We start from the raw sequence: 26,579 nt of genomic DNA, 5'->3' as shown, positions 1-26,579 counted from the left end.
TTCCTTCATTCAGTACGCAGTATGGGGCATCGCAGTGTCGTGAAGAAAGATTCCCCCAGTATCATACTACGCCATTTGTTTTAGGTTGACCTCCTGTGGAGTTTTGTAAGAGCCTCGTGGTAAACATGATAGCATACTATTCTCACTTTTTACTATCGTGAGATCTGTTGTCATAATTACTTCGTGATCTCAAGAAATTGTAACCATCATTTTGTAAGTGGACAGCGTCTGCTCAACCACTTTCACTGTACGCATGTGTGTGCCAATTTTCTGCACCACGCTCACAACCCCACACCCCACAATAGGACCCAATCGATAAGTCTTAGTGGTGTTGATGCTTCCTGCTTCCAGTATCAAATTACCCCCCCAGGGGGTCCACAACTCTTTTGTGGATACGTGCATAGCGAGCACGAGACCCCGAGCTAATGCAGCCTTCCTTCCTTTCCGGGCTGCATACCTTCCCTTTCCGCATCCTTCCCCATCCCCCATCTTCGCCCCTCCTCCCCCTAACCTTTGGCTCTTTCCTTCCCTTTCTCCCCCTCTGGGAGTATGGTTTGTGCCTACGTCCGGAGATGGATGCTCGAAACTGTCCCAAATTCCTTGCTTTCTACACTTGCATGTCTTCATCCTTTCTCTGTCCTTCTCTTTTCCTTACGCGTACCCCCTGGTAACAGCCAGGCCCAGGGAGGGGTGATTACCCAAGCTGATACCTTCCGAAAGTGCCGATTGGTCCCTCCGTCCGTTAGTCGGGAGGTGTGACCTGAGGTGTGAACAATCACCTAAGGCGGGAGTGCCCTCAGAGAGGACCCCCACAAGGGAGGAGCGCGCCATCGGAGACACCAGTAATCATGGGGGGATTCTTCCGCAATGGTTTCCTCACCTTCCACTATGTCTGCTCACAAACGTAAGTTCACTGAGTCTCAGCCACAGTCAGTTCTTCCATCGTTGCCACAGTTCCTTGTTGTTTCTCGGTCTGACGAAGGTCACGACTTTTCCACGGTCAACCTTTTCATTATTCAGAAAGTTGTCGATGCAATTGCAGATCCTGTAAAGTCTTGTTCCAGATTACGGAATGGCACCCTGTTGTTAGAAACAGTCAGTGCCCTCCAGGCATGAAAGTTGCTGCATACTTCTCTGCTCCACACATTCCCTGTCCGGGTCGAAGCGCACCGCACTTTAAATTCCTCGCATGGAGTCGTTTATACACGCTCCCTCTATGGATTGTCTGACGAAGAAATTCAGCACTACCTGTCTGACCAGGGCGTAACGGCTGTTCGTAGAGTTATGAAAAGGGTTGACACGAACATCATTCCAACCCGCACTGTCTTCTTGACATTTGACAAAGTTCAACTCCCATCCAAAATCATAGCAGGCTATGAGATAATTTCCGTTTGCCCTTACGTCCCAAACACTGCATGTTGCTATCGGTGTCAGCAGTTCAATCGCACCAGCCAGTCCTGTTCCAATTTGTCCAAATGGGTTACGTGTGGCAAGGATGCCCATGAGGGTGCTTGTCCACCTCCATCCCCTCGCTGCATCAACTGTATGGGTGACCACGCTGCTTCCTCTCGAGATTGCCCCGTTTTTAAGGACGAAAAGCTCATCCAGGAAATCAGAGTGATGGAAAAGGTGTCGACCTTTGCTGCTCGAAAATTATTCGCCAGTCGACAGCCCACTGTGCCTCAGACAGGAAAATACAGCACTGTCCTTGCTTCTCCTCGGCCAACAAAGGAGGTGGCCACGCAGACTTGCGACCTCACCTTTAGATCGGCCAGCGCAAAGATCGCCTGTTCAACCTCACCACTTTCGCCTGCCCACTCTCTGGCTCACCCTTCATCGGGTTCTGCTAAATCTCGAGCCCAAAAGTCAAACACCAAGACTTCGAAAAAAGAGCATACTCGTGAAGAGTTTTTACGTACCGCAACTTCCCAACCATCGGTTCCTCCTTCATCTTAACATCATACTTCCAAGAAGGCTACAAAGAAACCTAGTTCCTCTCCTTCTCCGTCAAGGCGTGTCGCATCTACAGCACCACCTGGCGGAAATCGCCCTCGGCCGTCTTCTGTGTCGCCGAGGCACACTGCTGGCGGCTGATCAACCAGCCGATCGCTGGTGGCAGGAGCTGCTCCTGAACAACCTATGGATCAGGATCTTCTGCCTTCGGCTGAATGCCATTCCATGCTGTCGGTCGCAAGCTCTGAGCAGTCGTTGAGTTGACAGCAACCTTGGTCACATTCCTCCATTTTCTGTTCACCCTATGTCCGTTATCCACTGGAATATCCACGGTATTCGAGCCAATCGGGATGAATTGTTGATCCTCTTACGATCTTACTCGCCGGTCATCTTCTGTCTTCAGGAAACAAAGCTGCGTCCCCATGACCGCTTTGTTCTCCCTCATTTTCAGTCCGTCCGATATGATCTCCCCTCTGTTGAAGGCACTCCAGCACATGGAGGACTCATGATTCTTCTCCATGATACTCTCCATTATCACCCAATCCCCTTAAACAGTTCCTTCCAAGCTGTTGCCGTCCGTCTTTCCCTTTCCGGATACACGTTCTCTCTTTGTACTGTATACATTCCATCGTCCACACCGATGGCACGAGCTGCTCTCCTTCATCTTCTTGGTCAGCTTCCACCCCCCCTATTTGCTGGTTGGGGACTACAATGCCCACCACCTGCTTTGGGGATCTCCACATCCTTGTCCACGTGGCTCACTATTGCTAGAAGTCTTCCACCAAGCGGATCTAGTTTGCCTCAACACTGGGGTCCCTACATTTTTGTCTGCCTCCACGACAAATTTATCTCATTTGGACCTTGCGGTCGGTACTGTTAAGCTAGCTCGGCGCTTTGAATGGTTCGCCCTTGATGATACACACTCCAGTGACCACTTCCCATGTGTCCTTAGACTGCAGCCTCAACTGCCATACAAGCGCCCGCGACGCTGGAAGTTTGCCCAAGCTGATTGGACACTTTTTTCGTCTCTAGCGACATTCGATGACCGCCACTTTCCCAGCATCGACGACGAGGTCACCCATATTACCGACGTTATTCTTACAGCTGCGGAACGTTCAATACCACACACCTCCGAATTGCCCCGGCGCACCCCAGTTTCTTGGTGGAACGAGGCATGCCGTGACGCAATACGTGAGCGGCGACATACTCTCCGCGTTTTCCGCCACCATCCTACTTTGGCCAACTGTATCCGCTATAAGCGGTTCCGTGCGCGATGCCGTCGTGTCATCCGCGATAGCAAGAAGGCAAGCTGGAAATTCTTTATTAGCTCATTTAACACCTTCACTCCCTCCTCGGAAGTTTGGAGTCGGCTTCGACGGTTCTTAGGCACGCCTAGTTTCTCCCCGGTCTCTGGGCTCACTGTCGCGCATGATACATTAGTGGACCCCGTCGCAATTTCTAACTCGTTGGGTCAGCACTTTGCTGAGATTTCGAGCTCTTCCAATTACCCGCCAGCGTTTCTCCGGAAGAAACATGCAGCGGAAGTGCGACCTCTTGCTTTCTCCTCTCAAAATCGCGAAAGCTACAATACTGTTTTCTCCATGCGGAAACTCCAACATGCACTCTCTTCTTCTCGCTCCTCCGCCCCAGGACCGGATGGTATCCATGTCCAAATGTTGCTGCATTTATCAACCCATAGTCTGCGTTACCTCCTTCGCCTTTATAATCGAATTTGGACCGCCAGTACTTTTCCCAGACGATGGCGGGAAGCTATCGTCATTCCTGTTCCGAAACCTGGAAAGGACAAACATCTCCCCTCTAGCTATCGCCCCATTTCTCTCACGAGTAGTGTCTGTAAGGTTTTGGAGCGTATGGTGAATTACCGTTTAGCTTGGTGGCTGGAATCCCGCAGTCTTTTAACACCTGCCCAATGCAGATTCCGAAAGCATCGTTCTGCAGTTGACCATCTTGTTGCTCTCTCCACTTCTGTCATGAACAATTTTCTCAGGAAATGCCAAACAGTAGCAATATATTTTGATCTGGAGAGAGCATACGATACCTGTTGGAGGACAGGCATCCTCCGCACACTGTTCTCTTGGGGCTTTCGAGGTCGGCTGCTCCTTTTTCTTCACGAATTTATGGCAGAGCGCACATTTAGAGTGCAGGTGAACACTACTCTCCCGTACTTTATCCCAAGAAAACAGGGTACCCCAGGGCTCCGTGCTGAGTGTTGTACTGTTTGCCATTGTCATAAATCCAATTATGGATTGCCTCCTTCCTAATGTTTCGGGCTCCCTCTTTGTGGACGATTTTGCGATCTTCTACAGCTCTCAACGGACCAGCCTTCTTGAACAACGTCTTCAAGGATGTCTCGATCGCCTCCACTCTTGGAGCCTGAACCTCCGCTGTCCAATCGGTGAGCAGTCCTTCTGAGTCGTTATGCTAGCCATCTGTCTTCCATGCCTGCTAATCCAGCCCATGACATTTTTTTCGACGCCTCCTTTGATGTAGGGTACGCAGGCCGCCCCTCCTCCCTACTACCACTGGGAGTCCGCTTCCGTCAACTGCTCCATTCTCTTTCCTTCCGCTTTCCTAAAACCTTCTTGACAACTTGGGGTACAGCACCGCCTTGGCTCCGTCCCCGGATCTGCCTGCCCCGTGACCTTTGTTGATTTCCCAAGGATGGTACCCCTTCACTTGTTTATCATCGGGCATTTGCTGCTCTATGTGCACAAATGACGGACGCCACATTTATTTACACCGACGGCTCGAAAACATCGTTAGGTGTAGGGAGTGTCTATATTGTTGGCGACACCCCAAATCACTTTCGGCTTCCTGACCAGTGTTCGGTTTATACTGCGGAGCTTTACGCTGTTCTCCAGGCTGTCCACTACATCCGCTGCCATCAGCGGATACAGTATGTTATCTGCTCAGATTCTCTCAGCTCTCTCCTCAGTCTCCAAGCTCTTTATCCTGTGCACCCTCTGGTCCACCGGATTCAGGACTGTCTGCGCTTGCTCCACCTGGGGGGCGTCTTGGTGGCGTTCCTCTGGCTCCCGGGACACGTTGGTATCTGTGGAAATGAGGTGGCCGATATTGCAGCCAAGGCTGCAGTCTCTCTTCTTCGGCCAGCTCTTCAATCAATTCCCTTCGCCGATCTACGGAGCGTTTTATGTCGTCGTGTTGTTCATTTATGGCACGCGCATTGGTCGACACTTCCCCATAATAAATTGCGGGACGTGAAAGCTCTTCCTTGTGCTTGGACCTCTTCCTCCCGAACGCGTCGTCGGGAGGAGGTAATTTTAACTAGACTCCGGATAGGGCACTGTCTTTTTAGCCATCGACATCTTTTAAGCGGCGATCCTCCCCCACTCTGTTCCCACTGCTCTCAGCTGTGGACGGTAAGACACCTTTTGAGTGCCCCTATTTTAATCCATTACGCTCCCGTCTACAGCTATTGCCTGATATATCGTCGATTTTAGCAGATGATACGCACTCAGCCGACCGCGTTCTCAAGTTTATTAGTGCCAGCGAAATGACGTCAGTCATTTGAAGCTTTTTTTTGGGGACAACCAACCCCTTTCTGTAGTGGATTTTTAAGCCTTCCTTCTGCTTTTAGTTTCTCCAATTTTATGACCTTCGTTCCCATTGCTGTTGGTTTCCATTTTCGGTTTTTTACTGTTTCCTAAGTCACGGACCGGGCGCTAATGACCATAGCAGTTTTGCGCCCTAAAACCAAAACAAAACAAAAGTATCAAATTACAAAAAGTACCTGGCAGGAGATTCAAAAAAGTCATCTGCTGCCTTCATACTGACAAATGCAACAGAGCGCTGACTGTCACAATGTAACCTTCAGTGTCGTCCTCTGACCATGCAAATGCCATGAAGCTACAAGCATTCATTCATTTTAAGTAGCAAATTAGAGGTTAATTCATGATAAGCCCTCGTGTATTTCATATAGAGAATTTAAGTTTCAGGAAATCGCCTTAATTATATTTTATGTGCATATTATTGATTATACAAAATGGTGTCGGCTGAAAGCTTCAGGGTTCATTGTATTCAGGAAAAAATTGTACTAAATCTGCTTGAAGTGGGAGAACAATATAGATTACTTTATAAGCAGATAAACTTAATACCTTGTTATTACTGTGTGTGTTCCAATTGACTCTCAGGACAGCAAACGGTCACAAGTGAAGCTATAAACTAAAATTTTTGTTGCAGGGAAATACTTTACAGATTTTGAAATTCCAATGGAACTGACAGCACTGTGGCGCTATATGTACCATATGTATCAGTTGGATGCATTTACACAGAGCTGCCCAGCTGACCAAGACATTATAAATTACTACAAGCAGCATAAAGTGGAAACCAATAAGCCTGGAGTAAGTACTTTCTAATACATACCTTTTTCTTAAATCTGGTGGTAAACTTAAATTTATATTGGAAGTTAGCATAATTTTCTTTATCAGAAGAGGGTAGGATTTATCATTCAATCTAAGTTTTAGCACATGTCCTTTTTCCCCCTGTGTCCTCCACTCCAGTGCTTTTAGGGTGGAGGTTTTAATGTGTTGCAGAGTGGCAGGCTTCTCCTTTTTATTCTCATGGTCAGCCAGCCATGGTAATCTACTCCCTTGTTTTGATCTCTTCTGCATGTTTCTTGCATGTCTCTGGTTATCTTGTCCTACTTTGTCCATTTTAGTGTTTGTTGCCCATCTATCATTTTTGTGGTTTTCTCCTTTCTTCCAGCTGTGTTTTGTACATCACTATTTTACTCTCACCCTTGTGTAATTATTTTAAACCAACCAACTTTACATCTTGGGCCAGTTGCGCTTCCGTTCATTGGAACTACGAAGTTCCTGGGGCTCATCCCCCCTGTGGGTTTGGGGGTTAGAATAGGCCCGCGGTATTCCTGCCCGTCGTAAGAGGCGACTAAAAGGAGTCTCAAAAGTTTCGGCCTTATGTGACGGTCCCCTGTTGGGTTTGACCTCCATATCTCGCAATTCTTCCGAAGAGCGAGCCGATTGGGGAAGGGTGCCTTACTTGGTGCATTGTGTCCATCTTGCGATCAGACCTTTCGCCAGCTTATTTGTCGTTGCATTGCAGTCCTGCCCGCTCTCCATCTCTTGGACCAAGCGAGGTGGCGCAGTGGTTAGCACACTGGACTGGCATTCGGGAGGACGACGGTTCAATCCCGTGTCCGGCCATCCCGATATAGGTTTTCCATGATATCCCTAAATCGCTCCAGGCAAATGCCGGGATGGTTCCTTTGAAAGAGCACGGCCGACTTCCTTCCCCGTCCTTCCCTAATCCGATGAGACCGATGACCTCGCTGTTTGGTCTCTTCCCCCACACAATCCAATCCAATCCAAATCTCCATCTCTTGGGCATGGATACGTTCTTGCACGCACTTTCCACATTGCGCTGTGCAGTGCCACTTTCTGCACTGACGGCGACCATGGACCACATGTCACCTAACATCCAGCACGGTAGCCAGTCCGCTGTGGTGGGGCCGCCATGTACCCTGTTGGTTGTAGCCCCCTGACAACACAGGGATCGCTCTGCTGATGCCTGTGCCGTTAACTCCCCACAAATGCCAAGGAGTAGATGCCCATCTCCCTGGGGCATCAGGACTCCCGGCAATGGTCATCCTGCCAGGTGGCTATTGCTGAGGCTGGGTGGCACCTGTGGGGAGGGCCCTTGGTCGGAGTAGGAGGCATCATGGTAGATGACACGCAATGAAGCGTGGTACATCATCTCTCAATGGCGGCCAGCCGCCAGCAGTCGCTAAGCGTTCTCGGGCTCAATTTAATGCTCAGAAGTACAGTCCGAAAACGTTCCCCTCCCTGGCCACGCCGTGGGAGGAGCGTAAGTCTCAGGATGGTGGTAACAGTTATTTGCCCCGATTCTTAGTTTGTACGAGAGCTGATGGGGAGTCTTTTGTGTCCACAAAGCCTCAGTTCTTTGTCGAGCATTTAGAGGACTAGTTTGGGGAGGTGGAGGGCTTATCCAAAATGCACTCTGGGTCAGTACTGATACTAACGGCATCCTCTGCCCAGTCACGCAGATTACTTCCTTGTGACAAGTTGGGGGATGTTAACGTTACCATCACACCACATAAGAGTTTAAATATGGTCCAGGGTGTTACTTTCCATAGGGACCTACTTTTGCAGTCTGATGACGAGCTGCGCGCCAACTTAAAGCGAAGAGGTGTTAATTTCGTCCTGCGCATTCATCGGAGTCCGAGGGACAATCAGGTTGCTACCGGTGCCTTCATCTTGGCCTTCGAGGGTGATACGTTACGGGAAAAGGTCAAGGTGATGGCCTACCGATGTGACGTCAAGCCCTATATCCCTCCCCCAATGCGGTGCTTCAAGTGCTGGAAGTTCGGCCATATGTCTTCCCGCTGCACTTCCAGCCTCACATGTCGAGATTGCGGACGCCCATCACATCCCAATACTCCATGTGCCCCGCCTCCCATCTGTGTCAACTGCGGAGAGCATCATTCACCTTGCTTGCCCGACTGCAAAGTCTTTCAGAAAGAGCGCAAAATTATGGAATATAAGACCCTAGTCCAACTGACCTATACCGAGGCCAAAAGGAAATATGACAGACCTGAACAGTCAAAGGGACTGTAACTGTGATGCAATATCCGCAGTCAGCGTCTGTCTTCAGGCGTTCTGGAACCAGGGTGATGCAAAACGTTTTTTTATGTGTGTATTTTCCAGTGACATACGTCCTGTGAGAATGAAATCTTCTTACACCGCTGCTACAACTACTGTGCTAGCCCCATCAGTTTCGAGACTTCCAGCCGGCTCGATGAGCAGTACAATTCCTCCTGCCCCCTTGCCCGTGTGGGGCTCTACCCATCCGGTTGCTCCTGCACCACCTACCTCAGGAGAAACATCCTCCCACCCATTGGGGACATCCGTCCTCGCTTCTCAGCTGGAGAAGCGTCCAACTTCTTCAGCTACTCTTGGTTGTAAGGGTTCCCTTGGGTCCCTCCCTTCCCAGGCTTCCACCAGCGGGAAGGATGACGCCAGACAGTGGCATAAGCCCCACCAGCAGCTGGTCGTAGGGCTTCGCGATCCTCCCCCGTCCCGGACACTGAATCGATGAAGCCTTCCCAGCCGGTGAAACCCAAGGTTCACAGAGAGAAGTCCAAGCGAAAGACCTCTAAGGCCAAAGAACTTGCAGCGCCACCGACCCCACCGCACCCTTCGAGCTCTGCGTCTGAGGATGAGGGCGAGATCCTGGCGTCCGCTGAGGACCTTGATCTCGCCGGTCCCTCAGACGCCATGGATGTCACTCGCGCGGGTACTGAAACGGTGGCAGCAAGTGAACACACGGCGTAAACGGCATCCCCAGTCCCTTCATGCCTTTCTCAGCCGTGGACAGTACCATCCTCCAGTGGAACTATGATGGTTTCTTCCACCATCTAGCTGAGCTCCGACATCTTATCAGCCTTCACCCTTTCTTCTGCATTGCTCTTCAGGAAACTTGGTTTCCAGCAATGCGAACCCCCGCCCTCCGTGGCTATCGGGGTTATTATAAGAACCGGTCAGCTTATGAAAGGGTGTCTGGTGGTGTCCGCATCTATGTCCTCCTCACTTCACAGCGAGTCTGTCCCTCTACAAACACCTTTAGAGGCTGTCGCTGTTCGGGTGTGGACACCACAGGCTGTTACCGTCTGCAGTCTTTACCTTCCACCGGATAGTGATGTCGCGCAGCATGTCCTGGCTGCGCTGATAGCCCAATTGCCGCCACCTTTGTTGTTACTGGGCGACTTCAATGCCCATAACCCTCCGTGGGTTGGGTCAGTGGCAACAGGTCGAGGCGCCACCATTGAGCATTTATTGGCACAGCTCGATCTTTCGATTTTATATGATGGTGCCTTCACACATTTCACTGTGGTGCGTGGCACATACTCCGCCATTGACGTTTCGATCTGTAGCCCTAGCTTCTTACCGTCTGTCCAATGGAGTGTGCATGACGACCTGTGTGGTAGTGACCACTTTCCGATCTTTCTGTCGCTGCCACAGCGTCACTCTTCTGGGCGCCCTAGCAGATGGGCTATGAATAAGGCTGGCTGGGACTTGGTCTCATCCACTGCCGCTATTGACCCTGTTTCTCATGAAGCCATTGATACAGTGGTTCACTCAGTCACCACCAGCATCGTTAATGCCGCAGAATCTGCCATTCCCCGTTCTTTTGGGTCCCCTCGGCGGAGGACTCTGCCTTGGTGGTCGCCTGAGATCACTGAAGCGATTAAAGATAGCTGGCGGGCGCTCCAGCGTCACAAGCGACATAACTCCATAGAACACTTCATCGCCTGCAAATGGCTGTGTGCGCAAGCCCACTGCCTTATCCGCCGACACAAGCAGGAGTGCTGGGAGCAGTATGTGACCACCATTGGCCTCCATGTCACTCCATCACAGGTCTGGCCCAAGATTCGACGCCTCTGTGGCTATCGGACCCCTGTAGCGTCCCTGCGCTCTCACTGAATGGAGCAATTTGTATTCGACACCTCTATGGCTATCGGACCCCTGTAGCGTCCCTGCGCTCTCACTGAATGGAGCAATTTGTACTGACTCCGACGTAATTGCCGACCGCTTGGCAGAGCATTTTGCTCAGAGTTTCGCTTCTTCGAATTACCCACTGGCCTTCCGCTCCATTAAAGAGCGGATGGAACATCGGAGCCTTTCATTTCGCACCCACCGTCCTGAATCTTACAGTGTTCCATTCAGTGAGTGGGAATTTCACAGTGCCCTCGCCGCTTGCCCTGATATCGCTCCTGGGCCAGATCGCATCCACTGTCAGATGCTGAAACACCTTCCAGTGGACTGCCAGCGATGCCTCCTCGACCTTTACAACCGTATTTGGGTCAAGGGTGAGTTTCCATCACAACAGTGGGAAAGTTTTGTTATCCTCACTTTGAAACCTGGCAAGAACCCTTTGGAGGTGGACAGCTACCGTCCCATTAGCCTCACCAAGATTCTTTGCAGGTTGCTTGAATGGATGGTGAGCCGGCGCTTGGATTGGGTATTGGAGTCTTGGGGCCTTCTGGCTCCGTCTCAGGGTGGGTTCAGTAAAGGCCGCTGCGCCGCTGACAATCTGGTGAGCCTGGAGTCGGCCATCCGTACTGCCTTTGCCCGCTGTCAGCACCTGGTCGCTGTCTTTTTCGACATGCGGAAGGCGTATGATACGACATGGTGTCATCACATCCTTTCTACGCCTCATGTATGGGGTCTTCGCGGTCCACTGCCGATTTTCTTCCGAAATTTTCAGTCGCATCGAACCTTCCGCGTTCAAGTCGCAGCCTCACATAGCTCCTCCCAAGTTCAGGAGAACGGGGTGCCACAGGGATCTGTTTTAAGTGTCTGCCTGTTTTTAATAGCAATTAACGGGTTTGCTGCGACAGTGGGAATGTCTGTCTCAGCTTCCCTGTATGCTGACGACTTCTGCATTTACTATAGCTCTATTGGCATTGCAGCCACTGAATGTAAGCTTCAGGGTGCTATCCGCAAGGCACAGTCTTGGGCTGTAGTGCATGGCTTTGTTTTCGGCTGCCAAGACCTGAGTTACGCATTTCTGCCGGCAACGCACTGTTCACCCAGAGCCACGGCTTTATCTTGATGGCGAACTTCTTGCTGTGGTGGAGACACGTAGGTTTTTGGGTGTAGTTTTTGATGCCCGGTTGACTTGGCTGCCTCATATTCGGCAGCTTAAACAGATGTGTTTGCGGCATAAATGCTCTGCGATGCCTGAGCCACACCAGCTGGGGCGCCGACCAATCTACCCTCTTACGGCTCTACCAGGCGTTAATCCAGTCCTGTCTGGATTATGGGAGCCTGGCTTATGGTTCGACATCCCCTTCTGTGTTGCGGGTGCTGGACCCACTCCTACACAGCGGGATACGACTTGCCACTGGTGCCTTCCGGACCAGCCCTGTGGACAGCATACTCATGAAGGCAAGTGTCCCTCCACTGCGGTTACGGTGCCAACGTTTGCTGGCCGCTTATGCTGCCCATGTTTTTAGCTTGCCCGGGCATCCAAACTATCGCCTCCTGTTCCCGCAATCGATCGTCCATCTGCCAGAACGTCGGCCCCGGTCAGGTTGTACAATTGCGGTCCGCGCCAGAGAGCTTCTCTCCGGGCTTGGGGTTTTCCCTGTTCCACCTCCTTTCCGGGCCCCTTTGCGTACACCCCCATGGTGTGTTCCTCGCCCTTGCCTTTGGCTCGACTTGGCACAGGGCCTGAAGGACTCGGTCTCTCCAGAGGCCTTCTGCCGCCGCTTTTATTCCATCCTGGCCACATCTCAGGGCTCTGGCGTTGTTTACACTGACGGCTCGATGGTTGCTGTTCGTGTCGGTTATGCTCTGACTCTAGGGGACCACTATGAACAACATTCATTGCCAGCTGGCTGCAGCGTTTTTACTGCTGAGCTGGTTGCCATCTTTCTTGCCCTAGAGTGTATCCGCTCCTGCTCAGGTGAGTCCTTCATTATCTGTAGCGACTCCCTGAGCAGTTTACGAGCTATCGACCAGTGTTTCCCTCGTTCTCGTCTGGTGATGGCTATCTAAGAGTCCCTGCATACTCTTGCCCGTTGCGGGTGTTCTGTGGCCTTTGTGTGGACCCCAGGCCATGTTGGGATACCCAGCAATGAATATGTAGACCGCCTGGCGAAAGAGGCCACTAGTAAACCATCTCTGGACGTTGACCTCCCGGAGACTGATTTGTGAGGGATCGTACGCCGCAAAATTTTCGAACTTTGGGACACTTAATGGCGTGCCCTGCCTTCACCTAACAAACTTTGGGTCATCAAGGAGGCTACCGGTGTGTGGCGCTCTTCCTTGCGGGTCCCTCGCAAGGCGTCTGTTGTCCTCTGCCGGCTGCGCATTGGGCACACATGGATGACGCACGGCCACCTATTGCAATGTGAGGACCCACCTTTATGTAGCTGCGGCTCCATTTTCACAGTGGCCCACATTTAATTGGAGTGTCCACTTTTAGCTGTGCTCAGGCAGATGTTCGCAGTGCCTGACACGCTCCCTGCCCTTTTAACAGATGACTGTGCCATGGTGGACTTAGTTTTGCGTTTTATTCGGGCAGGGGTTTTATATCATTTAATCTGAGTTTTTATGTCCTTTTTGTTTTGATTCTGGCCTTTGGCCTACAATTTTAAACTGAGTTTTTAATGTGTTCTCGGTGGTTGGCTTTTCCTTTCTTCTCTCTATGGTCGGCCAACCACCATCACACTCTGTGTGATTTTAATTTGTTTTGTCTGATCTGAGTCTTTCTTGTCCTGTGTCATCTGCCGTCTTTTCTGTTGTTCGTTTTTTGTTCTCTGTGGGTGAAAAAGGGACCGATGACTGTAGCAGTCTGGTCCCTTTAACCCCCACAAACCAACCTGGGGCTCATGGTCAATAGGATTTTCTCTTGGTCCTCCTATGTATCTTACCTGGAAGACCACTGTATGTGATTCCTCAGTGCCCTACGTGTCCTCAATGGTACTCCTTGGGGTGCCAATCGAACTAGCCTCCTCCATTTGTACCGGTCCCTTGTCCGTTCGAAACTAAACTGTGTGCTTTGTTTGTGCACCTGCACGCCCGTCCCTCTTACGCCGTCTCAACACTACCCACCATTGTGGTATCTGTTTGGCCGTGGGTGCCTTTTAAACCAACCCAGCTGAGAGTCTGTATACTGAAGCTGCTGAACTACCCCTGTCCTACCGCCGTGACTTTCTCCTCAGCTGGTATGCATGCCGTTTGTCTGTCATGCATGGCCACCAATCCTAGGCCACCTCCTTTGATGATTCCTGTGATTGTCAATATGGGGCACATCCCTCTTCTCTGTTACCTCCTGGAGTCTGCTTTCAGCACTTGGACGGTGGCTTAACATCACACTACCAGCACCTTTCCCAGTGGGTGTGAACCCTTTGCCACCTTGGCTTTGTCAAGTGGCACATGTTAACCTTGGCCTTCATTCGCTTCCTAAGGGCACTACTCCAGCCTCGATCTATCACCATCAGTTTCACGACCTTCGCATGGAACTGCGCAACAGTACCTTGTATACACTGATGGCTCTCAGACTGACTGTGGGGTTGGGTGCAAATTCGTCATGGACACCCATGTCTTTAGATAGCGGCTTCTGGCACACTCCTCAGTATTTACGGCCAAGCTCTTCGCGTTGTATCAGGCCACGGAGTAAATCCGGCGACACAGCCTTTCCAATTGTGTCCTCTGCTCAGACTTACTCATTGCCCTTCAAAGTCTGTGTGTGTTGTCCACTGCCCATCCATTAGTGCATTGGGTCTAGGAAAACTGTCAACTGCTCACTCTTGTTGGAGCCAGTGTGATGTTTCTGTGAGTCCATGGTCATGTTGGTCTGTCAGGAAATGAGGCTGGTGCCAAAGCTGCAGTCCTTGTACCTCAGCCCACAAGTATCTATATTCCCTCCAATCTCTGAGTTGCCGTCTGTCTGGAGGTAGTGTCCCTTTGGCATCACCAATGGTCCTTCCTTCACGGGAATAAGCTCCGGCTTAGTAAGCCTCTCCCAGAGAGTTGGACGACCTCCTCTCGGCCCTCGCACCGGGAGGAGATTATTTTAGCTTGCCTGCATATTTGGCACTGCCTTTTTAGCCATCGTCATTTGATAAGTGGTGCTACCCCACCACTATGTATGCATTGCACTAAGTTTTAACTGTCCACAACATTGCTGATGGAATGTTCATTTTTAACATTTTATGTCCCTGTTTGGGTTTGCTGTGTTACCAGCCATTTTAGCAAATGATGCGGAAGTTGTCAATAGCGTCTTTTTATCTGCCAAAGCAATGTTTCAGAGGCTATTTAATTTTGAGTTTTGTACCTCCGTTTCTGTATGGTGTCTTTCTTAGCCCTTTTTCTATGCCCCTGTTTTAGCTGTCTTCCATTATGTCAATTCGGACTGACTGATACTAGTTTTTTTAACTCCTCTCTGTCTTCATGTTCTATAGTTTTGACTTAGGCGCATATGACCCTAGTTGTTTTTGCATCCTAAAGCAAAGCAAAATGAAACCAAACCTACTGTTCCCTCAAAGCCCCCTTTATGAGCATCGATTAACTTCCCATTGGGAAGTTAGTCCCCAACCCCTAGCAACAGAAGTGATGTCCTCCTCAGACATCCCTTACCAGGAAGGGCCCCCTTGGGACAATTGCTTCCCAGAACTCTGCTGACCTACAAATGGATGTCAGCTATTGGCTGCAGGAGCCACAGGTTGTAGGTAGTATGACTTTAGGTACCTCTCTCTCTCTCTCTCTCTCTCTCTCTCTCTCCCTCTCCCTCTCCCTCTCCCTCTCCCCCCCCTCCCCCCTCCCCCCTGGTTTGGAACAAAACTGAATTAACAGCGTATCAAGAAGAGGGACAGCAGGTGACCATGAGGCACGCCCTGCCTCCTTGGTCCCATCATGCCCCATAGGATACTGATAAACATAATCTTCCTGCAGTGGAACTGCATTAGTTTTTTCCACTGCTTGGCTGAGCTACATCATTTTTTAATGACTCTCCAGGATACTTGTTCCTCAGCAATGTGGGCCCCTACTCTCCATGGCTATTGGGCTACTTTAAGAATCACACTGAGTGTGAAAGAGCATTGGGTGATGTGTGCACCCAGAACACAGTCTGCCCTGTTTCATCAGCTCACCCCACCCTCCCTACTTTTGGGATGACTTAAATGACTGCAAACTTTTTTGGGGTTGAACTGCCTGTGGTATAACTGTTGGAAACTTGCTCGGTGCCTCTAAAATACTGGTTTCCCCACATACTTTGAGGTGAGGTGGTATATAGGTCTTCTTTGGCCATGGACCATTGACCTTTCCATTTGCAGTTGTCTTCTCCGCTGGTATGCTTTCACTACTGCCATTGCCCTTTACTTCCTGCCACATGAAGGCATCGATCAGTTGTCCAGAGCAGAACTACAGCCATTCCATCTATCTGCAGCTGACAGTACATCAGTGTACAGCCCCCACCCCTCCACCATAAGCGACATCTGTCAGTGGAGTACCCCATAAAACAAAACAAGAATGCTGGAAGCAACATGTTGCTATCATTTGACTAAGTAAATGTCCTTCATAGGTTTGCATGAAGATTCAACTCCTCTATGAACAGGGTGCACCTGGTTTATCGGTGAATGGTGATATCTACACTGATCCAGACACTGTTGCTAGACAGTTTGCTTTTCATTATGCTTGAGCCTCTGCATCTGAGAACTGACAGGTTTCATTTTGTGTCCTCAAACAGGGAGTAGAGTGACATCCTTTACTACACGGCGTATGGAACCTTACTATACCCTGTTCAGTTAATGGGCATTTTTCAGTGCCCTCAACCTTTGCCCAGACATGGCTCCAGGTGTAGACCATATCCACAGCCAAATGCTCAAGCACTTATCATTGAATTGCCAGCGTCACATCCTTACTGTTTTTAACCGTATCTGGAGTAATGGTAAGTCCCTGTGTCGGTGGCAAGAAAGTTTTATAGTCCCAGTACTGAAAGTGTGCAAACACCACCACCACCACCACCCAGTTAGCATCACTGATGTTCTCTCTAAGTTGCTCAAGCACATGGTGAGCCGACAGCTATGTTAGTACATAGAGTATCGGGGTTTGGGTCTCTGCCCCAGAGAGGTTTTAGCATAGGCTGTTCTTCTGCTGACAGTTCGGTCTGCATGGAGTGAGCTATCCAGTCAGCTTATGACACGACGCATCACCACATCCTCATTATCTTCAGTTTCCGTGCTGAGCATCCCTGTCTTTCTCGTCGCCATTAATGGACTGGTGGCGGCTGCTGCCTTCCACCCCTGTCTTCACTGCAGAATGCCATCTGCTGGGGGGTAATCTAAGAGGCACAATCTTGAGCTCTCTCCCATGGCTTTGTTTTCGGTGGAAAAGTCGTGTCTCGTGCATTTCTGCTGTCACCATACAGTCCGTCCCCGTCCAGACCTGTTCCTCGATGGACAATCCCTAGAGATGGTGGACACCTATCGCTTCTTGGGTCTGGTCTTTGATGCCCGGTTGACATTGCTCCATCATCTTCGCCAGCTGAAGAAGGCATGCTGGTTACATCTCAATGTTCTTAGATGTCTGTGCAATACCACCTGGGGTGAAGGCTGCTCTAATCTCCTGCGATTGTACAAAGTGCTGGTCCAGTCTCGTTTAGACTATGGGAGTCCTGTCCATGGTTCTGTGTTACCATTGAGGGGTATGACTTGACTGGTGCCTTCCAGACTAGCCCTGTGATTAGGCTTCTCACAGAGGTGGGGATTCCACCTCTGCGAGTTTTACGCCAACAGCAGCTGATATCTTATGCGCTCCGCATTTGCTACACCCCAAAGCATCCTAATTATGGTCTCCTTTATCCAGACACAGAGATCAACCTCCACGGCGGTGGCCAGGATGTGAGCTTACCATGGCTACCCATGTTCAGTCGCTCTTTTTCTGAGCTCCAGCACTTCCCTTTACTTCCTATTTTCTCCACTCACGCATGTACCCCTCCATGGTGCATCTCTCGGTCACAGCTCTGTCTTGATCTCTCCAGCAATTCAAAGGATGCTATCTCTCCAGAGGCCCTTAGGCACCAATTATACTGTCTCCTCAGTTTATTCCATGGTTCAGAAGTGATTTATACTGATGGCTCTATGGTTGCTGGTCACACTGGTTAGCTTACACCTATGCAAGACACACGGAACTTCGTTCCTTGCCAGATGACTGTGGTGTTTTTACTGCAGAATTGGTAGCCATCTTGCGCGCACTGGACTGTCCACTTCTGCTCAGGACTGTCCTTCACTACCTGTAGTGACTCCTTGAGCAGTTTGCAAGCTGTCAGCCAGTGCTTCCCTCGCCACCCATTGGTCATAGCTATCCAGGACTCCCTTTCTCTCCTTGACCAACGTGGATGCTCAGTGGTTTTCATTTGAACACCAGGCCATGTTGAGATCCCTTGCAATGAACTTGCTGATCGATTGGCTAAATTGGCTACTAACGGGCCATCTCTTGCTGTTGGCATTCCGGAAAAAGACCTTTGCTTGGCATTATGTCGACGGGTTTTGGGACTTTGGAATGCAGAATGGCACTCTCTTTCTTCGCCGAACAAGCTCAGGGTGATAAAGGATTCTAAAACTATGTGGTGGTCCTCCTTACGAGCCTCTCGTAAAGCCGGCTTCACATCGGCCATACTTGGCTGACTCATGGTTATCTCCTCTGTCATGAGGATCCCTTCTCTGTCATTGTGGATAACTGTTGATTCTGATTCACCGCTTACTGGACTGCCGCGACTTAGCCTCCCTGCGACGGACTTTTAGCTTTCCTGATTCGCCACCCCTGGCGTTAGCTGACAATGCCTTAGCAGCTGATCTAGTTTCAAGATTCCTTTGTGATGGAGGTTTTTATCACTTTAAGGATGGGATCTTCAACCTTATCAGTTGGTTGAGGGGATGGCAAAGCTGTCTTGCTCCCTGATTTGCCCCGATTGGACTGGGCTTGGTGGTTCACCCCCGCCCTCCACCTTCCCTCTCCTTTCTTTATGGCTTTATGGCTTATGACTTGAGACATGGGCCTTTCGGACCAGCCCAATGAACAGCCTAATCGCTGAGGCAAGGGGTCCCTCCCCTACAGATCAGGCACCAACAATTCGCTCAACTGTGTAGTACACATTCTGTGCTCCACTGAGCAGCCAAACTGCCATGTGGTTTTTCATAGCAGGGAAATCTACCTCCCACAACAGACGTTAAGGTCTGAAGTCACGGCCAGTTTTTCAGGGAGAAATCGCGTGTGCCCCCACATTGTGTATTCTGTCCTTGTCTGGCACAACCTCTCCTTCGGACCGAAGGAATCAATAAACTGTATAGTTTTTTGCAATACGTTCCTAGACACTCTTGATGAACTTAGACTCAGACGTCATACCTACTAACAGCTGTACAGTCAATGGACAAACTGGATTTGTCTACACGCAAGGAAGATGCAGTGAACTAGGCTCCCTGCCAGACGGATGCAGTGTATTTGCTGCACAGTTTATGGCCATTACTCAAACCCAACCGCATCTGGACTGAGGGCACATTTCCTGGACGCTGGCGTCCAGGTAAGCCCGGTAAGGACAAAACCCCCTCTTCCAGCTACTGCCCCATCTCTCTTACCAGCTGTGTTTGCAAGGTGATGGAAAATGATTTATGCCCGGCTGGTGTGGTGGCTCGAATCTCGCCATTTACTCACGAATGCACAGTGTGGATTTAGAGCGCGGCATTCTGCAGTTGACCATCTCGTTACTTTGTACACACGTCATGAAGGGTTTTCTGCGGAAATCCCAGACTGTGGCAGAGTTGTTAATTTGGAGAAGGCCTATGACACCTGCTGGAGAACTGGTATCCTCTCTACTCTTTTACACGTGGGGCTTCCGTGGGCACCTGCCCTGTTTCCTTTGGACATTTTCAAAAGACAGTTTTCAAGGTGCATGTGGTTTCTGCTTTGTTGGACACCTTTATTCAGGAAAATGGTGTGCCTCAGGGTTACATCCTGAGTGTCATCCTCTTTGCTATCACCATTAACCCTATCATGGCCTATCTCCCGCCGGGTGTCTCCAGCTCCCATTTGTCGATGATTTTGCCATCTATTGCAGTTCTCTGCAGACCTGTCTCACTGAGCGGTGTCTTCAGTGCTGTCTTGACCATCTTCACTCCTGGAGCATCGCCAATGGCTTTCACTTTTCCAATGACAAAACTGTCTGTATGAATCTCTGGTGGCACAAATGGTTTCTCCCCCATCTCTTCATCTTGGGCCTGTTGCCCTTCCGTTCATTGACACTACGAAATTCCTGGGCCTCATGCTCGATAGGAAACTCTCTTGGTCCTTCCATGTCTCTTACCTGGCAGTCCACTGTACATAGTCCCTCAGTGTCCTACGTGTCCTCAATGGTACTTCTTGGGGTGACGATCAAACCACCCTCCTCCATTTGTACAGCTCCTTGGCCATTCGAAACTCGACTATGGGTGCTTTGTTTATGCGTCTGCACACCCATCCCTTTTACGTCTTTTCAACACTATCCATCATTGTGGCATCTGTTTGGCCACAGGTGCCTTTTAAACCAGCCCAGTTGAGTGTCCGTATGCTGAAGCTGCTGAACTACCTCTGTCCCTACATACATAGTCATCTTCTGTATGATCCCCCAGTCATGTTGGAATCTCAGGGGATGAACATATGACAAGTGCTAAAAGTTGACTGCAAGGATGTCAACTTTGGAGATGGGGTACCAGAACTGGATCTTCATTATACTCTATGCAAACAGTTGTTAAATGCTCGGAATGAGAATTGGTGTGCCCTGACTTCTCCAAATAAACTGTGGACCACGAATATGTGGCAGTCTTCTTGTTGGGCTTCTAGCTAGGAATCTAATGTCGTCTGTCAGCTTCACTTTGGCTGCTCTTGGATTTAACCATGACCACACGCTTCAACGTGGGGATCCACCCCATCTCACATTAGCCCACATCGACCTGGACTCTCCTAATTTGGCCACCTTATGGTGAAACCTTAAACTAGGTGACAAGCTATCTCTGGTGCTAGCAGATGATGCTAAAATGGCCTGTTTGGTTTCATGCTTTATCTGCGAAAGCGGTTTTTACTCCTCCCATCGACACAGGGCACATTAGCCTCGTCAGCTGCATGCTCCGACTCAAAGGCCCCATGGCTGCACATAGTTGGTTCCTGCCCTTTCCACCTTTTTAATTCTTATTCTTTTATATCTGTCATTGGTTGACAGACTTGTCATTGGTCTCTTTCCTGAGAGTTTATCTGTATAGCTAGTTTTCTTGTGATAATGAAGGGTGTGGAAGCACCAGTTGGATGCAGAGGATCTCTCTCCAACCACATAACGTGTACCAGGGGCCTCCAGCTGCTTTGTGGGTGGAGCAACTCTCACACCTTCAACCCTGTACTTGTCTCTGTTCTACTTGCTTTTATCTCTTGGTTTTCTTGATTCTCAGATACACCCCAGTCCATTGGGATTGGTCTTTTTTTGGTAACTGTAGTGGATTTTGTTTGTTGCATTTATAAAAAATATAGTGTCATTTTAGAAAATTGAATATTTTACCATAACATTTAACTTCTACTACAGGGTGGCGCAGATGGATCGGGTGGTTTTGAAGTGGACTGTACGTCTGGAGGGGGGGAGCCAGGTGTTCGGCGACTTCGTCCTGTGGTGGGGGGGGACGGGAAGTTTCAGTTGCAGGCTGGCAGTCAGTCGCGATGGCTACGTGGTCCGTTGAGCATCGTGTTTTCGCAGTGGAAGAGTTCATACGCAATAACGAGTCAATTGTTGCTGTGACGCGTGCCTTTCGCCGGCGTTTCAACATCCCACCTCGCGATAGTGTTCCTAAGCGAGATACGATATTGAGTTGGGTGCATAATTTCCGCACTACTGGTTCATGTGCTCCAAAATGGACGCCTAGACCGCCAACAATAACAACGCCTGAGAACGTGGAGCGTGTGAGACGCGATGTCACTGCGAGCCCACGTCGATCAACGAGACGTCGTGCTGAAGCTCTTGGAATGTCACTTCGGAGCCTTCAAAGGATTCTTAACGAAGAACTGAAATTCCACCCCTATAAAATCCTGTTGGTACAGAAGATTCTCCCAACAGACCATCTTCAAAGGCTTCAGTTTAGCCAACAGATGTTGGAGTTATTGGAAGATGTAAACCTGAGTATCATGATGTCTGACGAGGCTCACTTTCACATTAACGGATACGTAAACAAGCAAAATTGCCGTTACTGGGCCGACACTAACCCAAGAGATCTACACCAACGGCCTCTCCATAGTGACAAAGTGACGGTTTGGTGTGGGGTTTCTAAGGTAGGGATAATTGGTCCTTACTTTTTGGAAAATGAAAGGGAGCAGGCGGTTACTGTTAATTCGCAGCGTTATGTGAACATGATTGAAGATTTTCTTCTCCCACAACTTGAAGAGAACAATTACGACATGGGCAATATGTGGTTCCAACAAGACGGGGCAACTGCACATACCGCTAGGATATCAATGCAAGCTGTACGCGCTCTGTTCCCTGGCCGTTTGATTTCCCGTAATGGAGATGTCCATTGGCCCCCTCGCTCGCCGGACCTCACGGTATGTGACTTTTTCTTATGGGGCTATTTAAAAGCAAGGGTCTACATGAACAAACCCCGGACCATTCAGGAGTTGAAGGCAGCAATTCACACCGAAATCACATCAATTCCTGGTGATGTGCTTGAGCGGGCAATGCGGAACGTTAAGGACCGACTCCAAGAATGCGTCGCTCGAGGAGGAGGGCATTTGATGGATGTAATTTTTAAAAACTAACATTACTATTTTTTTGTTAATAAACTTCCATTGTAACTACACGTTTTGCACTTTATTTCAATCCAATACCTTTACAATTGACAGTTTGACAAGTATTTTAAAACCACCCGATCCATCTGCACCACCCTGTATAATACAGAGAAAATGGAGATAGTTGTGTATACGTTAGGTTTATCATGTATTAAGTTGATGCCATTAACAATGCAGTATACTTCATATAAAGATAAGAAAATGTAATTCCAGCAGGCTACCAAATTTGAATTTGATGTATTTTGTGCTATTTGCTTCTAATTGCAATAATGTTCTCAGTGATGTGTATGAAAATTGCTATTGAAAAGCAAAATGTTTTTGAACTAAATCTTTAATTGGAAAATTTTAGATTTGTTTAAATGATAGGAATATTTCACTTGTTCTGTCTTGTATTGGAGACTGGTATGTTGTCATTCCATGGTTTTAATGCTATTCCAAATAATTAGATTATGTAAGTACTTGTTACCTATATCATAATATTACATTTCATAATAATTTGGTACGTGTCAGTTTAACATGAGTTTTCTTCACAACAATATATTTTTTACAATTGTTACCTCATACCTAAAAATTCATCTGTTGAGTAAATAATGTTGTCTTTCAGAAATTCTTTTAATTTGTTTTTAAATGTTGGTTGGCTATCTCAGTTTTTTAATGCTGTTTGGCAAATGACCAAAGATTTTTTTTGGCAGCATGATTAACCCATTTCTGTGCCGAAGTCAGATTTAACCAAGAATAGTGAAGATCATCTTTTCTTCTAGTATTGTTGCTCTGCACTTCGCTGTTATTCTTGAATTTAGGGATGGGTTATTAAGAATAAATTTCATAAGTGAATATCTGTATTGCAAAGGTGCTGTGAATAGCCAGAGTTCCTTAAATAAATGTCTGCAAGGTGATCTTGGGCGGGCTCCAGCTGTTATTTTGATTACATGTTTTTGTGCAATGAATACTTTCCTCGATGATAAATTGCCCCAAAATATGCCACCATATGAAAGCAGTGAATGAAAATAGGCTAGGAGTAGTAGGCTAATTTACTGATAAGTATATCACCAAAATTTGCAATAACACTAATAGTGTAACTAGCTGGACCTAGCAGTTGCAGCAGTTCATCAATGTGTTTCTTCCAATTCAGTTTCTCATCAGTGCACACACCCAGAGTTTTTGAATATTCTGCCTTAGCAACAGACTTCTGTTGAAAGTCTATATTTATTTACTGTACAAAACCATGTGTTCTCAAAATTTAGTGAGTCAATTTGCAGGGAACCACTTGATAATTTTCTGAAATACAGTGTGTAAAATTTCCTCAGCTGATTCTTGTTTGTTGGGTGTGATTACAGTACTTCTAAATATCAACAGCAAAAACTAGCTTTTTTATCTTCATGAACATGTTGCAAGTCGTATTAAAGTGTTTTTGTCAGTTTTCATCTATAAATTTACAGTGAAATGTGGGGAAGACACATTACATGTCAACTTTGAATGTCATTATGCTGTGTATACAGCCACATAATTTTTGGATAAGATGTTTTGTAGACTGAGAACATCCTAATTGTTTCAAACTTTTTCCAGGCAATGAAAATGAAGAAACATGAAGAGCTAGAAACACCTACATTTACAACATCAATTCCTGCTGAAATATCCCTTGAAGATTAAACCAGATGCAGTATATGGTGAAAGTGAAGCAGAAGTTGATCAGTGCATTTATTTAGTAGAACGAATAAATTAAGGTGTAGCAGCCAGTGCTGCAGGACATGAAGTGAACCGTCAAATGCATCTTAATTTTTATTTTTCTATGCATTTACGGCTGTGCATTTAAGAATTTTCTACACACCCGAGATGCACTATGCCATTTTGCTGAAGTTGAATAATTTTGCCATTAACGTAGAGGACATTTACAGCAATTGTTAGTTCTACTGAATTTCTGAGACAGTGACACGGTAGTGTATTTGATAAATTGGTTCATTTACTGTGAATTAATCGGTTAGCTAGTTCACAAAGCTTTTTTACTTTGTGAATATGAAAGGATTGTCTTACTGACAGTCAAATGTGGCACCTACAATTTGATATTCAGTTTTTCTCAATGTTTTATTCAATAATACAAATTTTTATTTTACTGGAAAGCAATAAAGTTCATTATATTTGTAGAATTTTAATATACAGTATTTAAGTTGTTTTCCTGTGTGTATAAAACATCACACGTTTTGTGTCATTGTGTGAACTGTATTTAAGAACTTTTGTTTCATTACATGGAATTACTAAAATTTGAGTCCTTCACCGTTTGATAAAACAGGAACACATGAATTTTAAATCCATGTAGTCTACTATTAATCAAATACATGAACAATTGAGTCTCTAACTCTTTATCTGCAGTTGTTTGCTCTTTATATTGTAATACAATTTGAATATATTGTATATTCAGTTACTACTTGCACTTCAGACAGATTTATATATGCTGTGCTTTCTCAAAAATTAGTTATCTAATTCATGTTCCCCTCCTTTACCAAGGAAATACTTTTTTCTGTAACCATACAGTGTACAGATTTCATTTGACACTGATGCTGTTTTCTGCTAAGGATAATGTATTCTTGAGAACATCTGTCTTCCTGTCATTGCATTATAATTTTTCGTCTTGACTATAACATGTCGTTAAAACAAGTGTTTGGAGAAATTAATGATAAACTCAGACAGACACAGGATTAGTAAAAGCACAAATATTGAAGTTCAAATTAAGATGTTCCTGTTTAATGGCCTACTCCAGACATTATCCCATGTACCATGATTTTGTGCCTTCATGCTAAAAGAATGGAGAGCCTAATTTGGTATTATTCTATAATATTCTCGAGCAGTGTCTAAGAGTACTTACTTTTGTAATATTTGCTGTAAGACTTGTAGTGGCGCATTGGTAGAAATTTTAGAAATTAATTTGTTTAAAGGGTAATTGTCTGCCAAATTCCTAACCAACAGTGTTTGGCCTGTAAATAATGTATTTTATAAGAATTTCATTGTACAGTGTCCATTATAAAACCAAATTTAAGGCTTCATTGGCAATCTGTGAATTGTCAAGTTCTCTCTTCCAGAAATGCATATGTTTCTTACAGATTTAATCTGTCCAGTGTAATGTATACTTTTTAATATAATTCAAATGTGAAGGTATTTGTCAGAAATGACGCCAATAAAATTTATAAAAAATATTTGACTGCCTGATGCCATGTGATAACTCCACACAGTTCCTGCCTTTAGTTGAGAAGTTACCTGTTATTTGAAGAAAAGTTCTGAAATTTTTTTGGTAAAACTATTGAACCACCAGTGAGATTTCTAAACACTGCTAAACAAATGCACTGAAATTTTTACTAGCTTATTTGAAAACCTTAAACTCACACACTCACATACACACACACACACACACACACACACACACACACACACACACACACACCCTATTAGATCTGTAGTGGTCTAAACATTGTATGCATTCACTGTTTCTTACAATAGGTGGAGTGAGTTGAACTGCTGAAAACATATAGCCACAAGCACTTAACTCTATTTAAAGTGTAACCCAATTTAATGTGTTAACACTGTTAAAAGATGATTGGCTGAATTGTGAGTTCATTGAGAGATCATTCATTCTCTATAATAAAACAATGTAGAAGAGTCTAAACAAAAGTTTATGAACATAGATTTTTGTAGAAAAACTTACTGGAATCAAAAGATTTCTTCAGTTAATCAGTAGTTTGGCTAGTTGAAGCAAATAAAATGCAGCAATTAGGTACATTGTTCGTATGCAACAGTATAGTTCATGATATGATATACTTTGTAGTGCATACATGCAAATATAGTTGAATGATTAAGTTTAGTTACAGATAGTTTGCTTTTGGTTGCTGTCTTTGTTGTATACTGTGCAAAAGCAATATATCTCCTTCAGTGATCTTCCTCAGTGTCCACAGCCAATGAAGTATTGGCTAACTGCATTTTTTCTTTGTTAACCATTGAGTGTCTTTAAAGCTTTTTCCTCAAATAACCACCTATAATGACTGTACCTGTTCAATACAAGGTAGTTTAATTATGACTTTTCCTCATGCACCTGGATGTTTCATGTCTAATTGAAGTCTCTCAATGCTAAATTTTTGTTCCTTCTGCGATGAGGGATAAGTCTTTATGCTCAGTAGCAATACATGGACTGATCAGCTTCACCCAACATCGTTCTACATCTAACTTTTCCTTACCTCTGTAGATGGTTTCATTTTCCCT

At 47.0% G+C, this 26,579-nt stretch overlaps 1 protein-coding gene across 1 annotated transcript in view; it reads left to right on the top strand.

Annotated features, from left to right (window-relative positions):
• The window catches only part of LOC124777004 (chloride intracellular channel exc-4), a 181,856-nt gene extending 156,334 nt beyond the window's left edge, over positions 1 to 25,522 (top strand). Inside the window, exons 5-6 of the mRNA XM_047252253.1 lie at positions 6,175 to 6,335; positions 23,901 to 25,522. Of these exons, the coding sequence (XP_047108209.1) occupies positions 6,175 to 6,335; positions 23,901 to 23,984 (245 nt within the window). The 3' untranslated portion in view covers positions 23,985 to 25,522. The remainder of the gene's footprint in view (positions 1 to 6,174; positions 6,336 to 23,900) is intronic.
• The last annotated feature ends 1,057 nt before the right edge of the window (positions 25,523 to 26,579 follow it).

This window comes from Schistocerca piceifrons, chromosome 2, assembly GCF_021461385.2.
Source record: "Schistocerca piceifrons isolate TAMUIC-IGC-003096 chromosome 2, iqSchPice1.1, whole genome shotgun sequence".
Taxonomy (NCBI): domain Eukaryota; kingdom Metazoa; phylum Arthropoda; class Insecta; order Orthoptera; family Acrididae; genus Schistocerca; species Schistocerca piceifrons.
This window is presented reverse-complemented; position numbering and strand designations above follow the sequence as displayed.